This window comes from Oreochromis aureus, linkage group 8 (genome assembly GCF_013358895.1).
Source record: "Oreochromis aureus strain Israel breed Guangdong linkage group 8, ZZ_aureus, whole genome shotgun sequence".
Taxonomy (NCBI): domain Eukaryota; kingdom Metazoa; phylum Chordata; class Actinopteri; order Cichliformes; family Cichlidae; genus Oreochromis; species Oreochromis aureus.
This window is the reverse complement of record NC_052949.1, coordinates 4,904,719-4,922,728: the sequence shown is the minus strand read 5'-3', so window position 1 is coordinate 4,922,728 and position 18,010 is coordinate 4,904,719. Positions and strand designations below refer to the sequence as shown.

Below are 18,010 nucleotides of genomic sequence, written 5' to 3'. Positions count from 1 at the left end.
TGTGTGAAGAGGACTCTCCATTTACATGTACAAATTGGAGTCTATTAGATAGATATGATACAAACCACTGCAGTGCAGTACCTGTAATACCTACAGCATGTTCTAATCGCTCTAATAGGATATTATGATCAACAGTATCGAATGCAGCACTGAGGTCTAGCAGGACAAGCACAGAGATGAGTCCACTGTCAGAGGCCATAAGAAGATCATTTGTAACCTTCACTAAAGCTGTTTCTGTGCTGTGCTGAGCTCTGAAACCTGACTGAAACTCTTCAAATAAGCCATTCCTCTGCAGATGATCTGTTAGCTGTTTGACAACTACTCTTTCAAGGATTTTTGATATGAAAGGAAGGTTGGAGATTGGCCTATAATTAGCTAAGACAGCTGGGTCTAGAGATGGCTTTTTTAAGTAAAGGTTTAACTACAGCCACCTTGAAGGCCTGTGGTACATAGCCGATTATTAGAGATAGGTTGATCATATTTAAGATTGAAGCATTAATTAATGGCAGGACTTCTTTGAGCAGTTTTGTAGGAATGGGGTCTAAAAGACACGTTGATGGTTTGGAGGAATTAATTATTGAAGTTAACTCAGAAAGATCAATTGGAGAAAAGAGTCTAACTTAACATTGATGGTACTAAAAGTAGCTGTAGATAATGTTACATCTGTGGGATGATTATTGGTAATTTTTTTCTCTAATGATAAAAATTTTATTTGTGAAGAAGTTCATGAAGTCATTACTAGTTAACGTTAAAGGGATTGTTAGCTCAGTAGAGCTCTGACTGTTTGTCAGCCTGGCTACAGTGCTGAAGAGAAACCTGGGGTTGTTCTTATTTTCTTCAATCAGTGACGAATAGTAAGATGTTCTGGCTTTGCGGAGGGCTTTCTTATAAAGCAGCAAACTATTTCTCCAGGCTAAATGATGATCCTCTAAATTTGTGACACGCCATTTCCTCTCCAGCTTACGAGTTATCTGCTTTAGGCTACGTGTTTGAGAATTATACCACGGAGTCAGGGACTTTGGATTTGAGGCCTTAGTTTTCACAGGAGCTACAGTATCCAGAGTAAATGCGTAGTGAGGAGGTAAAATTATTAACAAGATGATCGACCTCTGTTGGAGTAGCGTTCAGATAGCTGCTCTGCTCTATGTTGGTACAGGGCATTGAAGATGATAACAGTGGGTGGATTATATTCTTAAACTTAGTTACAGCACTTTCGGAAAGACATCTACTTTGATAAAGTCTACTCTCCACTGCTGTGTAATCAATTATTGTAAATGTAAATGTTATCAGGAAATGATCAGACAGCAGAGGGTTTTCAGGAAACACTGTTAAATGTTCAGTTTCTATGCCATACGTTAAAACAAGATCTAGAGTGTGATTAAAGTGGTGGGTGGGTTCTTTTACATTTTGAGAGAAGCCAATTGAGTCTAATAACAGATTAAATGCGATGTTGAGGCTGTCATTTTAGCATCTACATGGATGTTAAAATCACCCACAATAATTATTTTATCTGAGCTGAGCACTAAATCAGATAAAAAGTCTGAGAAATCAGACAGAAACTCTGTGTAAGGCCCAGGTGGACGATAGATGATAACAAGTAAGACTGGTTTCTGAGTTTTACAGCTGGGGGTGGACGAGGCTAAGCATCAGGCTTTCAAATGAATTAAAAGTCTGTCTTGGTCTTTCGTTAATTAATAGGCTGGTGTGAAAAATTGCTGCCACACCGCCCCCTCGGCCTGTGCTTCGAGATTTCTGGTAGTTAGAATGACTCGGGGGTGTTGATTCATTTAAACTAACATACTCATCCTGCTGCAACCATGTTTCTGTAAGGCAGAGTAAATCGATTTGTTGATCAATTATTAAGTCATGTACTAACAGAGACTTGGAGGAGAGAGACCTAATATTTAATAATCCACATTTCATTGTTTTACTCTTTGGTTCAGATGTGGATGCTGTATTGTTCTTTCTTTGTGATTTTTTATGTTTAAGTTGTTTATTGCTGGGTTTTGGTTTGTTTTTTGTCTTTTTGGGAGCTGACACAGTCTCAATGGAGATGGGTTTTTGGGGGGGGTAGCAGGAGGAGAGAAGCTGCAGAGAGGCGTGTAAGACTGCAACTCTGCTTCCTGGTCCCAACTCTGGATAGTCATATTTTGGGGGTTTAATAAATTTGTCCATATTTCTAGAAATGAGAGCTGCTCCATCCAAAGTGGGATGGATGCCGTCTCTCCTAACAAGACCAGGTTTCCTCCAGAAGGTTTGCCAATTATCTGTGAAGCCCACATCGTTTCTGGGACACCACTCAGACAGACAGCAATTTAAGGAGAACATGCGGCTAAACATGTCACTCCTGGTCTGATTGGGAGGGACCAGAGAAAACTACAGAGTCCGACATTATTTTGGCAAAGTTACACACCGATTCAATATTGATTTTAGTGACCTCCGATTGGCGTAACCGGGTGTCATTATTGCCGACGTGAATTATGATCTTACTGTATTTACGTTTACCCTTAGCCAGCAGTTTTAAATTTCCTTCAGCGTCGCCTACTCTGGCCCCTGGAAGACAATTGACTATGGTTGCCGGTGTCTTTAGCTTCACATGTCTGAGAACAGAATCACCAATTACCAGAGTTTGACCCCGGCGGGTGTGTCGCCGAGTGGGGAAAAACAGTTGAACACATGAACAGGTTGGTGGTGTACCTGGGGCTTCAGTTTAAGACTATGCTTCCTCCTCACCGTCACCCAGCCGCCCTCTTTCCCCAGCTGCTTGGGGTCTGCCGGGGAACAGCTAGCGGGGCCTATGCTATCTTCGGCTGCACCAGCTACAGGGGCCTGGCTAGCTACGGGTGAATGAAGGGTGCGAAGCCGAGTCTCCAATTCAGTAATCCTGGCCTCCAGAGCTGCAAATATACTACATTTGTTACAGGTATCATTACTGCTAAAGGAGGCCGAGGAGTAACTAAACATCTGACACAATGAGCAGGAAAGTGCAGGAGGGACAGGTGAAGTAGCCATGGTGCTAACGAGTCGGCTACGAGCTAAGCTAAGCTAGCGAAACAGTAAAGAGACAGTGAGTAAATACTTTGGCTATAAATTAGGTAGTGAGTACACAGAAAGGGTGATTCAGATGAAGCACGTTAAGATTATACTATGAAAAAGGGATGTATCAAAAGATTTAAATTAAATTGCTAAGCAGAAAAGCTATTCAGAAACACCACTGTGTTTGAGCAGGAACAGGAAGTGATACTCTACCACAAAGCGAGCGAACACCAAGTGACAGCGCCACCAAGAGTCTAATTGTCATGCTAGGGACACTAGTACAATAGAGTGAAGTGTGAAGGATAAAGTGTGAAGAAAAACAACCAATCACAAACAAGCAAATAATCTGATTTATTGAGCGCTGGTATTCATTCCCACAGCCTACTGCGTTATATCAAATTACCCCATGATAGTGGCAAGGCAGTGACTTTAATCCTCGAGAAATTTTTTTAAAAAGGAAATTAAATTATTTGCTAGTGGTCATGTTTTTTTGTTTTTTTTGTCTTATGTGCAATTTTGGACATAAATATAATTCTATAGCAAAGTTAAATATTATTCTTAGACTAACGTTCTAGTCTACATCATATTTGTATTTTTGTTACAGTTTATTGCAGTTATTTGCCTCCTGACATCTGACCCACGTTAACACATGGACTGAACATACACACACCCACAATGGACAACCTTACCCTCAAACACACAATAATAACATGGACTGAACCACCACTCACAACCACTAGCACTTTATACAGCCTCTGTAGAAATTATCCACACCCTCACTTATCTTAACTGCACTACTGTATAGTTCTGTGTAAATAATCATTCTGTACATACAATAATTTTTAACCTTACAACTGTTTACAACTTGCATAGTTCCCATTTCTGTATAACTGTATATCTCATATTTCTGTAAAGTTATTTATTTCATATTCTGTATAGTTTTTCATATTTATATCCTGTTCATATCCTGTACATAGCTTGTACTCACTACAGCCTGTACATACCTATAGTTATAGAATATTCACAACATACTTCATACCGTGTACATTATAACATACCACAATAGACCCATTTCTGTAATATACTTGCATATCTATATTATTGCTAATATATATTGTAATATATCTATATCACTAAAGCACTTCTGGATGGATGCAAACTGCATTTCGTTGCCCTGTACCTGTGCATGTGCAATGACAATAAAGTTGAATTCTATTCTATTCTATTCTATTATTTAACAAATAATATGGACTGGTGTTAAATTGAAGAGACCATTCAATAAAATTTGTCTTAATGATAGTGAGGGAAATTCTAGTTACTAGCCCAGGGGATGCTAATCAACTGCCAAGGAATATTAGTGACTGACTTATTGATGCTAGTTAATAGCTTAGGTATTCTTTGTGGTAACCTGACAGGCAATTAGTTGCCTTGAAAAGCTTGCCAGTAGGCTAGGGATACTTATTGGTGCTATTTATTTCTTTACAGGAGTTAACTGTTAGCCTGGTAAATGAGTAGCTTAAGATATGCCAACTTTCCTAGGGACACTAATGATGGTTTTGACTTGGTTAGGATTCTACCAAGCAGCCTAGGGATGCTAATGTCAGTTGCTATCTTAGGTATTCTAGATACTACTCTAGAAATGTACTTTGTAGTTTAAGAATGAAAGACAATAGGCTAGTGAAGCTAGCTGATTTTGTTTTCTTGTTTGGGCACGCTAGCTGCTAGCCTAGAGATGATATTGAAAAGCTATGAATATAACTCTGTAGCCTAGGGATGCTAACTAATGGTACTTGCAATCATAGTGACACTGGTTGGTAGACTAGAAATTCGAGTTGGAAGCCTATGGGCACTAGATGATACTTTTTGCTGGCTTAGAGATGTTAGTTGATAGAATAGTAAAGCAAGTCCATGGACTTTCAAGTTAGAAATTTCTACTGGAATAACGTCTTCGGAGAAGCTCCACCTTTCCTCAAATCACAATCCAAGATGATGGTAATTTTGCAGCAGGGCTGGGTATCGTCACTGATTTCTATAATCGATTCCATCCCCGATTTGATTTGATTCAATTTTGACTCAGACACTCAGAAATATAATTCTTAACATTTATCAGCACATATCCATATTTTATATCTATGTATAAAAACAAAGCTAACATTTGTGAGACTTCATCAGAGGTGTAGGCATCACAGCAGATGCCTTTGTGTCAAAGTAACTGAGGATAAAACATGAAGGAGATTTTCTTGGCCTTGCTTTTTATAGCAGACAACCTTCTTACAAATATTCTGCAGCAGATCAAAAAAACGGAAGAAACCCATGAATCAGCATATGAACATTACCCGATGAAGTGAAGCAGACCAAAGTTACAGAGGTTTTATTAGAGACACAGCGTTTTGCAATATGGCATAACTTGTAAAAGTTTAAATGTCTTCGGTATTGAACAGCAGAAATTAAACTGTTTTGTCAGAGGTCCTTTAAAAAAAGCCCTACTGTCTGGCAGCATTGTACACAACAGTAGACTGGTGCTTAAGAAGCAAGCAATGACGATCTTTATCAAATATGAAGCATAGTTTTGATCTTCTTTTGCTGTTAGTTCAAAACCTGCAGCATCAGAATCTGTGAGATGCTGGCTTTCAGTCCCGTAGGCATTTTCGTGTACGTGCTGTCGGGTTTACGATTCATGTTTTGTGTTTACATCTTTGTGCAGAATATGTTTACCTTCCTTCATTTGTTATTTGAACAGTTTGGTAGTTGTTCAAATAGTTTTCTGAGTTTTAATCTGATATTCTGGCATTTCTGGAAAAATACATTTATATTTTACCTCCTAGGACCTGGCGTCCACATATGTGGACATCACATTTTAGGTTGTCTAGACCAAAATACTAAATTTTGCTCTACAAGGGCCTGATATCCAATTTAAAGGACATTATACTGCCACGGTTCTATTGAAATTTAAAACAAATGTCCTCATATGTGGATCTCATTTTTGCCAAAACAACAATCAGACAAGAACAACGTTCTTGACAGCGTTTGACTTCGTTTTTAGCGTTTACATGTGGATGGAGATATTTTTCACAGCTACATGTAGATTAAAAAAAAAAAAAACGAAAACAGAAAATTTCTGTTTTAGTATATGTGTACGTATTCAAAAATACCCGTGTACGTGTGAACGTAGCCTAAATAAGCCCAACACAGAGAACTATCACATGCTCACCCATTAACCTGCTTCAGTTTTAGTTGTTCACTTATAAATGCTAGTTGCTAGTCTCTGAATGCCAACCTGGATACCTGATATTACATTACTGCATAAAAAACGTGATACTGTGAGAGACTATTTTTTGATTTGTAGTAAACGATCATCTGTAGACATGCATAGAGTCCAGAGGTCTAATTGATTTTTGTTTTTGCAGCTGCTTTCAGAAAGAAGACCAGTAAATAAAAATCAAGCAGTGATGGAACAAAAGAATCACATAATAAAAAGAGCAGGGCATCAAGCTCACAGCTTTCTCTATAATAAACTTTCTCTATAATGCAGGTGGTTGTTAAACATGTTACTCAGCAGTCGACTGCCTACCAGTGATGAGATTTGTTTGTCTGTTCCTGTTGTTTTTCCTGTAACATGTACATGTAATGTTTGAACACTGAACAGAAAGTTCTTCTTAATGGGAAAAATGACCAACATTCCCCTGGTGGCAGGATTTTTTTTGAAATACACAGTCAGTAGTTTTAATAGTTTGGAAAAAGGTTTACCCTAGAAATGCTAATTATTGGTAATTGGCACATATCCCACTAATTTAGTTTACAGGGTCCACACTGTGTGCACAGTATATAGTGAAGTCTGCATGTTTTTGAACAGTGAAATTAGTTTTGTGCCCAAATGATTCTGCATCAGAATGAAAAGTTATTGGCCACGTTTGCTTTTTATAAACATGCTTTCATGACATTATTGTGCGTCGGGCTATCCGGACTGACAAGTGGGACATTGAACGACCATATTTAAAAATGTGTGCAGTGACTTGTGTGTAATTCTTGAGGACTCAAAAACGCGTGCTTCAGTCCACACACAAATACGAAGCAATTTAACCACATTTATAAAAATTTTACAAATGCGTATATCCAAACCTGAATAAATCGTGCATAAATAATCACTATTTATTAACCTCAGCTCCAAGAATTGGATAATTTTCTGGTTCAAAAACCTTTCTGTGTGTAGAAATGTGTAAAATTACACGTAACATCTCTCTCGCTGGTTTACAGAACCTTACATGTATGTGCTTCACCTCATACACACAGATAGCATGGTGGGGTTTTGAGACAAATGTCCCACTGTCAGCTTCCCTGAGCTGCTTTCATGCCCCATTGCAAAACTTGGACATCTAGGCTTTGTCTCTATTCCTGCATTCTTTTATTTGACATTTATTGGTTTTCTTTTAATAAAGCAGGCGTTAATTTTTCTAAATGAACAGAACAGCTCACTTCACTTCTGTATGCTGACAAACATGTGATCCTGCTTTTTACTCCTTTGTAATGATTTAATTTGATGCTCTGTAGCCATGCAGCGAGAGAGTTTGCATATATTAGAATGTTAGGTTCAGTGATGTCATCAAAACAGTTTTAAAAAGGGACCTTTCAAAGTTCCAACTACATACAAAATCAAATAGTTATTAGTGAGTTTAGTCCAGGGAGTACAATTTTGAAGCAGTTTCTGACATGTCGTCAAAATCTTGGCCGACCTTTACTACACCACGTGCTGTGGGTGAAAGTAAATATCTAGGTGAGTGAATCTCCTTTACCTGTCAATCCATCTTAAATTAGAGGCTTTTACTTCAGGTGCTTTGATTCAGCTGTAACAAACAGATTTTTGTACAAACTGCAGAACGCCACACTGAGCCCTGGTCCTTCAGGATAGAGGACAGGACGTCAGATGGGCGAATCAAGAGCTCCAAAAGAAAAGATGGTTCCACAGAGAGATTGGAAAAAGCTTCAAAAATAAGAAAGGACAGCGAAAATCCAACCCCAGGCCCCAGCCATGTTTTCTTTGAGAAGTGTAAGTGAGACATTCACAGAGATTATTTTTTGTTTTATAGTTTCTGATCATCTGTAGGCCTGTGTGGAGTTCAGAGGTCTAATTGGTTTTTGTTTATGCAGCTGCTTTCAGAAAGAAGAGCAGCAAAAGAAAGAACAGAACAGAAGAACCACGCAGTAAAAAGAGGAGGACATCAAGCTCACAGGAGTCCAACAACTCCATCGATGAGACAGATAATCCTTTACCTAACACATACAAAAGTCACACTAAAGGTAAGAAAAAGATCAAATCACACTTTAAATGAGAGCCCCTTTCCCAAGCTCTCAGAATTTAGCTGGTATCCATCTGGTAATCACTAGGAAGCTTCTAACAGAGCCTGTATGAATGTGTAAACTGAGACGATGTCAGCTTTCCTACATACAACTAATGATAACCCCGTGTTTGTTTTGTCTCTCTGTAGAGGAGTTTGAAGAAAAATATGAAGAGCAGGATGTGCTGGGTGAAGGACAGTTTGGGAAAGTATTCTGTGGAAAACGCAGAGAAGACAATTTCCAAGTATGGCTTCTTATGTGTGCACTTTACGGATGTTTTCTTGTAGTTCATGCTGTTCTCTACGTGCTTTTTCTCAAACACATTTTCTCTGTAATGCAGGTGGTTATAAAACATGTTTCTCAGAAGTCACTCCACCGCCAACCAATGGTATGAGATGTTTGTCTTTTTCGGTTGTTTTTTCCGTCAGCGTGTACCTCAAGCAGCCTAATGTTTGACAACTGACCCTGATGTTCTGTTTCTAAAGCTTCTTAATGGTGAAAAGACCAAAATTCCTATGGAGGTGGCACTGCTGATAAAAGTGGGGGCAGGACCAGAGGCTACAAGCAGCAATGTGACCCCAGTTTTACTCGACTGGTATGACTTAGAAAAAGAACTTGTTATGGTCTTTGAAGGGAGCAAAAACAACATAGACTTGGAAGTTTACCTGTTGAAAAGAAGAGAAATGATTTGTGAGAGCGACATTAAGGTCAGTGTGTGGCAAGAATAAAATATTTGACAGTCTTTTATGAATAATTAAGATCTTGTGGTTTTAACGTATCTTTCATTTGTCTGTTAGGCCATAATGAGACAGTTGGTAGATGCAGCCACTGAAATGCACTCCAAGGGTATTTTCCATCAAGACATTAAGACAGACAATATTATAATTGAAAACTCAGCTGAACGTTTAGCAAATTGGTGTGTCAAATACATTGATTTTGGCTGTGGAGCCATTTTTACACCAGAAGCAGTCACTCGAAGAAATGGTAGGTCATCAGCCTCATTGTTCTTGCCGCCCCAACGCCTTGTCCACATTAATTTCTTACCATTAATAATTTATCTCTCTGGATTTTAGGGAGAAAATCACCGGCTCTAAACTTGCCGTTTAACGCCACCAAAGCCGATTGCATCACAGTTTTGCAGCTGGGCAGGGTGATGGATAGGCTGTTACACAACATCTTCCAAGTCACCTCTGCCAATAAGGTGTCTTCGAAGCGTACCGATATTTCAGAAAGTAAGCCGGATGTTAATTCTTTAACCTGTCATGATTTGCGTTACAAAACAGAAAATTCTGTTTTATGTGTTATCTGTATCGGTAATGCACATATCAATTTTTGGATGATAAATGAACCCCCCCCCCTATTTTATTTCTGAACAGACTGCGAGAGTTTTCTGTTAGGTTGTCTGGCAGACAGTCATGAAGACCGCCTCACCCTGGAGGAACTTCAAAATCATCCCTGGTTCAAATGACTTATCGACTCCAAGCACAACAGGGTTACAGAGCATAAGCTCTAACAGAGAAGTATTTGGTCAAATTCTGAAGCCATGTCACATATCTGTGTACGTTTTTAACAATTATGTCATTTTTACAGGGCCAGCCCTCTAGAGGCACCCCACAAAACCCACGAGATCGCAGTGGAACCACCCCCAGCAATCCGTGGAAAGGGGATCTCTCTTTGAATTGCCTTTCCCGAGGTTTCTTCTCAAGTTTTTGAGGAGTTTTTCCTCGTCTTCTTAGAGAGCTTGTGCTGGGTTAAAAACTGTTGCTACTAGGAACCTGAGTTATAAATACAGGTGCATAGTGGCAACCTGTATTGCTACACTGATCAATTGATCAATTAATTATTCATGAATCAATTTAACCAAAAAAATTATTGGACAAATCTAAAGAAATGTATTAATCAGGGAATTAGTAGCAACAGTAATTGGACAATCTAAATTTATCAGTTAATTAATAAATAAATCTTAATAATTCATCCTGCATCGCCTGTCTGCTTATATCACATAAACCTTTCGCTGATATTGATTTATTAATATTTGTTTGTACTAATGCATCACAATTTCTTTGAAAGTTAAAGTGTCTGAATTTCCCGTCTTAAACACCTCAGTGTGATCATCCTGTCCTGTCATACTAAGAAATGCAGTTGTGAGTTTTTCATTGCTTCACTTGGACGAAACGCCCAAACACAAAAATGGTCCAGTGCTCTTTCTGACCGGATCACTGCAGGTTTAATGTCTTATAAAACATAAATTCGTGTAATCCACACATACAATTCACCATGATGGGAGGACAACGTAGCTCACCGTCCTTATCTCAAAAGTTGAGCCTAATGTGACTGCTAAGCAACTTGTAAACTCTGCAGGCTGCATTGAAGGTCATGCGCTGGTTCATCTCTCTACCATCAGGTCTCGGAGTGTCTCAGAGGTGTATAACATTGGTCTGAACATCAAAATTATCCACTTTTGACACATTTATGACATAGGTCATCACTCATGCAAGAATTCACACTGTTGCAGATTCATTTTACTGCATTAACTCAAGTTCAATCGTGACAGCGACAAGTGCTGTGAGTGCCTACTGAAGTCTGTGAACTGGTTCACTTGTCAATGTTTGTGCGTTTTTTGCTCTTTACAGCATTTTAGTGCAATTATCTAACAAATGAAATGGATTTATGTTTAATCGACGAGACCATCCAAGAAGGTTTTGTTTCAGCTGATGTGGAAAATTCTATTATATTACATGTGTATGCTACATACCCAGGGGACTACAGGTTATACACAAAGCCTATCCTTTGTTTAGCTTTAGAATGGCTACACAAGACAAAAACATTAAATGCAATCATCTGCAGTCTTTGCTATTTAGGTGTCAAGGTATCCTTGATCGATCAGTTTGTCTGGGCTGAGGTTGGTTCAAGTGATCTTTTGTCTTAAGGGACACATTCTGGAAACCCAGTTTGGAATTGTCTCCCACAAACTAACGGTGTGTTCACACCGAACGCGATAGAGGCGGCCAGAGCGTCAGGTTGACATGTAAAGTCAATGGAAAGAGCGCGATGACACGCGATTGCGCGTCCAGCGAAAATTCGGAGGCAGATTTGCATCGCGAAAACGCCAAAACGCCTGAAACGCGCGTCAGTGTAGCGCGTGGGGCGCGTTTGACTCGCAAAAAAAAAACACGCGCGTGAATTTTTGTGTTGCATTTTGTGCATACGCGTGTTTCGCCTCTACCGCTCGAGTTGGAAAATTTGAACTCCAGCGTCGCGACAACCAATCAGGAGCCTGGTGACGTGGCTGTGACCTAGGTCAAAGGGGCAGATCCAGCCAAAGCCCTTCATTCTTTAATGGAGGGAAGGCTAATCAACGCCGTAGCAAACAACCCGGAGCTGTACGACACCAGCTGCTTTGTGTAACGACAGGAATATAAAGGACCGAGCTTGGAGGAAGAAATGTGAAGAGATCGGGCAACCTGGTAAGTTCATTCATTTCTCTTTTTACATTTTTCACTGACCCGGGGAAGCCACACAAAAGCTAGCAAGCCACCGCTATTTTCCCACTGATAAGATAAGATAACCTTTATTAGTCCCACACGTGGGAAATTTGTTTTGTCACAGCAGGAAGTGGACAGTGCAAAAGTTATGAAGCAAAAATTAGAATAAAATAAAATAAGAATAAATACAGTACACAACTGTACAGAATAGAATAAAATAAAATACTATATACAGTAGAATAAAATAGAATAAAATATACAATGAGATAAAAATAGAGTACAAATGCTATATACAATTGAGTAAAAATACAACGATGCCAGAAAAGATTATTGCACATTAGTGTTATTGCACATTTGTGGATGTGTGTGTTTGATCAGTTAAAGTCTTTATTGTGGAGTCTGACAGCAGTGGGGAGGAAAGACCTGCGAAATCTCTCCGTCCCACACCGTGGGTGCCGCAGCCTGCCACTGAAGGAGCTGCTCAGTGCTGTCACAGTCTCATGCATGGGGTGGGAGATGTTGTCCAACAGGGATGACAGCTTAGCCACCATTCTCCTGTCACTCACCACCTCCAATGGGTCCAGTGGAGTACAAATACCGTTCTGCTTTTATGCATGTTGTCATATAGGAATATATTTTGTTTATTAATAAACAGCACACAGTGGTCCCGCTCATCCGTCACTGCCTCGCTTTTTCGCTGATTTCTTTCTTTCTTTTTTTTTTTTTTTTTTTTGCACAGTACAGCATTGCATTCTGCAGCCTGATTGACAAATCTCCTCCGTGCTGTGTCTCCTGCGCTTGTCAAATTTATCATGTTTTGTTTTGATAACCATCACATCCAATAGATAAAAACAGCACAAAAACACCCATAACTATGACACCTGCACCGCGAGGGAAAAAGGCGCACGAAAGTGGCAGGCAGATGAAGACAAAACACGGCATAATAATACTTTTACGTTTTGCAATCTACAAAGGTTTGCACTTTGAGAAACAACTTGTGAGAACTGTGACTAATGTTCATGTGTGTGGGGAAAAAAGTGTATAAAGTGCGTGGCGAGGGGCTAGTTATTCTGACAACCCCTGCTGCAATAAATGAGGGACCACTGTATATACTTTCTCTATGACTATTGTATTCAACCTGTTAACATTTAATATTGTCTTGACAGAACCAACTGATTCTGCAGCAGAGCATCCCCTGTTGCTTCTCCTTGCTCCCCAGTCCCTGAGCTCCTGCTGCTGCACCCACAGGTATGCAATTGTAGCATCAGATGTACAGCAAGCACTGATAGCTTTTTACTCGGTGGGATTCCCTTGTGATCACCTTTACTAAATATCTACAACCAATCTGATTATATCCTGTTTTTTTTTTTTTTTTTTTTCAATGTTGAAATTAAAATCTAATAGCAGCCTTCTCATTTCTTTGTGTACTGTGCTGTTTTACAGGCCCAGAGAGGAGGACAGCTCCGAGGCAGATGAGGGACTGGTCCCAGGACGGTCCATCGGTGGTGGAGCTGGCCATCCTGGTGTCCCTGAAGAGGCCACGCCAGTCTCCAATGGCGCATTTCCTCCTCAGGAGAGCAGCTGGGTCCTTTTTATTCCTGTCTCTCTGTAAATACTTATATTTTATATATTTATGTTTAATGTTTTTCTGTTTGAGAATTTTAATATTATTTCAAATAAATTTTTATAATGACTAATGTCTCAGTTCTACTACACAGCAAATGTTGGCACACGACTTGACACATGTAGAATTTATTTCATATTATACTAATGACAGAATATACTAATACAGTGGGATGCAAAAGTTTGGGCAACCTTGTTAATAGCCATTATTTTCCTGTATAAATCGTTGGTTGTTACAATAAAAATGTCAGTTAAATATATCATACAGGAGACACACACAGTGATATTTGTGTTAAATGTGATAAATCAAGCAGGTGCATAAATTTGGGCACCACAAAAAAAAAAACGGAATAAATATTTAGTGTATATCAATGTGTGTGTCTCCTATGTGATATATGGGGTGCCTTTGTCTGGACGTGCTTCCCATCCAGAGCTCCACAGCAGAGAGGGAAGTTCCAGCTCCTGGAATCCCTCTGTGATGGACCGCCAGTCTCCAGGTGAAGGCACAGCCATGAAGTCGCCCACTAGACAGTCCCAGATGGCCGTCGCTACCTGGGGGGTGATCTGGCACACCGTGGACACACCGACTCTGAAACTGAACGCGATGGTCCTGAAGGAGTCCCCGGTGGCAAGGAACCTGGACAAAATTGTTCAAAATTAGTATTATGTGTACGGCAGTTACAAAATACATTATTCAAATTCCAAAATACTTTTGTGATGTCAGATTTAAATTACAAAACATAAATCTTACATAAAACATTTTGTAATTATAAGGATAATTACATAACATATATTAGATATAATATAAAACAGTCAGTTGTGTTTTGTTTTAACTTTAACATATAATTTGATTGGTAGCAACTTTTACCACTACAGTGAGCCAATCACTCATAATTCCTCAACATGTCAATCAGGTAGGAATGAAGTAAGACATTAATAGAAATAAAGAGTTGTATGTTGACATGTAGCCCTTTCCTTGCTTAAATCATTAATATTTTTGAAAAATTAACCTGTGATAAGACAGCTTATCAAGATAGAATATGCTAGATAGAACCATATAACTAAAGATGAACCAAACTGTTCACAATGTTATCTAGCTCTCAGTTTAAAGAAAGGCTGCTGACCCCTGTTATAGAGTCTGACAGCTGCGGGGATTATATACAAATATTCAACTATACCAGAATTAAACCAGGTGTAAAGAAAAAAGGAGTGAGTATCACTACAAAGATTAACCCACAGTGGTCCTCATACCACAGTTTGATATCAGCAAACACCGAGAGCATACATTGATAGACACCACAGCCATGCTATCATTGCTAACACTGATAACAGCATAAATTGAATTAAATCGGGACTTGATGAGAACTGTCGAGTATCACTAGAAATATAAACAGTCGTCTCCATACCACAGTTTGCTATCAGTAAACACCGACGGCATTCACCGTTAGCATACCACAGCCATGTTAGCAGTGTATAAACGATAGTTTAGCATATATTAGCACAGGTATCAATAAAGGACTACCGTATTAAACACTTTTACTAACCTCAGGCAGATGGACAGGCGCTCTGCAGGTGGGATTGAGCGCCTGTAGTTGGTGTCTAGGCGGGCGATTCTGGGACCGACGCGGGACAGCAGGCCTCAAACTGGGCGAGTGAAAGACGGTGATATCGCTGAAATCGGCCGTCATCCAGGCGCTGCTCCTCGAGCAAGTGGTGAAACTCACCAAACTGCTCACGCCTCTGGAGGACCTGATGGACCCAGGTACGGCGAGGACGTCCTTAACGCCGCTGCTCTGCTCTCCACAGTAAATAGAGGAGGGAGACTCTCTCTTCAAACGCTAGCTCGACAGCTGCCATCTAGCAAAGATAACGTCTGGCACAACTTCCTCCCACATCCCTCCCACATTTCCGGTTCACGCGCGTCAAAATATACAATTTTGACACGCGATGGATTTTTCTTGGACACGCGTTGAGGTGCGAATGTGCACGCGTCAAATTAGGGGCGTTTTCGCTCGCGCCTATCGCGTTCGGTGTGAACACACCGTAAGGCTGCACCACATTCCCAAACTGCAGACTCTGCAGTTACAGAGAGGCAACACATGAAATAAAGCTATCCAAGAGTGTTCTGTTCAAAGGGTTATAGTTCACTCTCTCTCTTGCTGACTTGTGAATTGGCACCATACATACAAATAGTGACTGACCAATTGATCTTTCAGAGATTCTGTTTTGCTCATCAGATTTTTGCATTTTTCCATCTTATCCTCTTTGTTTTTGTATAATGTTACAGGCCTCCGATGGGGTCTGTTTTTAAACTGTTTTTTTAACAGAAAAGCAGAGACAGGAGACATCAGTTGCGTTCGGTCTGCAGGCTCTTCCTTGACAATTTAACAACGTCCTTTTCTTTTCATTTAGACACACATTTCTCTTTTAACAACACAAACACATTCAATTAGGTCCATTGCTCAAACCCTTTTGGTCACCTTGCACTCTCGCAAGAATAAACGTACAAAATAATCATTGTATATGAGTGTGACTGTAGCTCAGGAGGTAGAGCAGGTCACCTACTGATCGGAAGGTTGGTGGTTCGATCCTTGGCTCCTCCAGTGTGCATGTCAAGTATCCTTGGGCAAGATACTAACCCCAAGTTGCTCTCCGATGCATCCATCGGAGTATGAATGTGTGTGAATGTAGTTAGATTGCACTAAGTATAGATAAAGTGCTTGTGAGAATGGGTGTGATTGGGTGAATGTGGCATGTTGTATAGAGCGCTTTGAGTACTCTGAGAGAGTAGAAAAGCTCTATATAAGAATCAGTCCATTTACCATTCCTTATTTACAATAAATCTGTTACCAAATTCTACTGCTGTTCAGCATCAAAAACATTTCTGTGCAGTACCATTAACCTGCTTATGTCACCATTATACTTTCTTTATACTTTAACAGATTCAAACAATATATTACAGTTGTAACCAATAAACAAAAATATTCTACCATTGCTCACAAACAGTTTACAATCATCCACAAACAGTATACATCAGACTATTTACATTTGACACATAAGAACTGGGTAGGTCCTAATCAACTGTAACTTCCAATAATGTCAGGATAAAAGAAGTGTCTAAGAGCTGCATTTGTCACAAAATAAAACAGGTAATGAGACCAGCTGCCTATTTAAGCTAACAGTGAAATGGCGGCTTCCATTACAAATGGCGGTATAGTTAACTTTTTCTCAGTCGGTGAAAACACACTCTCTCACAACATTTGCGGCCTTCAAACTAAGACAGAAAAGGGTTTCTTGCCTTTACATGTGCATTGCAGTGAGCAAACTTGAACTACTAACCTAGTGATGGGTCCAGCAACACTGACGCACCGACGCATGTATCAAGCTCACCTAGCGATGCCTGTATCGGTGCGTGCGTCGCTTTAAGAAAAAGTCACGTGATCGATACAGCTGCTGTATCGCTCATTGCCAACGCGCCAAACTGTGTTTAAAAAGTACCGCATCCGCATCTGCCAATGGAATGAGTCACCACAAAAAAAAACCATGAAATTACTCTCGCAAAGATTAAAAAACAAAACAAAACACATCTCTCCATAACAAAATGGAGCCCGAAAGAAAAAGAAATGTTTCTGCTGTGTGGGATCATTTTGATGTTTTAACTGCAAAGAAGGTAATAGTTTGTCTGTCTTTGTTTCAGTGTAATCTATCAGAATAGGAAAAACAGCAATGTGAGTTGAAGTGTAAATTATTTATTTCATTTTATGCAGGTTAAATGTCGCATCTGTTCTCTGGCGCTTTCTTACACAAACAAAAGCACCTCCTTAATGTTTAGGCATTACAGAGAACCCAAACATGAAAATGAGGAGACAAACACACCGAGAATGAACACAGGTCGGGCTATATTGACACTGAACAGCTTTATCATCATTTTTTTTTTTATTAATATGTGTTTTATTATTTTGAAATCAAGCATCTAGGAAGACTGTTCTGGACCAGGCAGTCCTGAATTTTATTAGAAGGGACTGCCAACCCTTTAGTATTGTGGAGAGTGTTGGAGAGAAACATTCCAAGATCAGAGGATCCTTTAAGGTACTGGGGGATGAGGAAGACATCTTATCAGAACTTTTTCCACCTGACTTTACAGTTTTTGTGTACCCCATCTTCATCTGTGCCTGTGAGTTTTCCAAAGCTGGGGAAATGGTGTTAAAAAAACGCAATAGACTGAATGCAAAAACATTGGATAAACTTATTTTTCTGAATAGAATTTTATAATAAACTCTGAGTCAAATGGGTAATATTACATTCACAATACTTTCATTTTAATTTTCACTTAGTGTCATTCACAATATATTTTATAGATGTCTACAATATTTGAAATGTAAAAGATATAAAATGATTCCATGGAAAGTACCTTACAGTGTACAAGTATGACGAGGTCATTGAATCAGTGTCTGTTGTGAGTCTCAAGTAAGTTGCCTGCAATGATATTTAAGGTCCAGCAGGTGTCAGTATGGAGCAAAACAGCAACATTG

The 18,010-nt window shown here is 39.5% G+C and overlaps 1 protein-coding gene across 3 annotated transcripts; it reads left to right on the top strand.

Moving 5' to 3' along the window:
* The first annotated feature begins 4,846 nt into the window (after positions 1-4,846).
* LOC116321246 (serine/threonine-protein kinase pim-2-like) lies at positions 4,847-10,344 on the top strand. 3 transcript variants are annotated; one of them, XM_039616439.1, is made up of 10 exons: positions 4,847-5,028; positions 6,444-7,807; positions 7,910-8,080; positions 8,182-8,331; positions 8,520-8,614; positions 8,711-8,758; positions 8,856-9,077; positions 9,168-9,354; positions 9,444-9,602; positions 9,747-10,344. In XM_039616439.1, exons 2-10 carry the CDS (start codon positions 7,744-7,746, stop codon positions 9,836-9,838), a joined length of 1,188 nt encoding a protein of 395 aa, XP_039472373.1. In that variant the 5' UTR covers positions 4,847-5,028; positions 6,444-7,743; the 3' UTR covers positions 9,839-10,344. The 3 variants fall into 3 exon arrangements, with proteins under 3 accessions (XP_039472373.1, XP_039472374.1, XP_039472372.1); XM_039616440.1 differs by lacking the exon at positions 4,847-5,028 and having other exon boundaries at positions 5,988-7,807; positions 9,168-9,216; positions 9,334-9,354; XM_039616438.1 differs by lacking the exon at positions 4,847-5,028 and having other exon boundaries at positions 5,989-7,807.
* Positions 10,345-18,010: the final 7,666 nt, after the last annotated feature.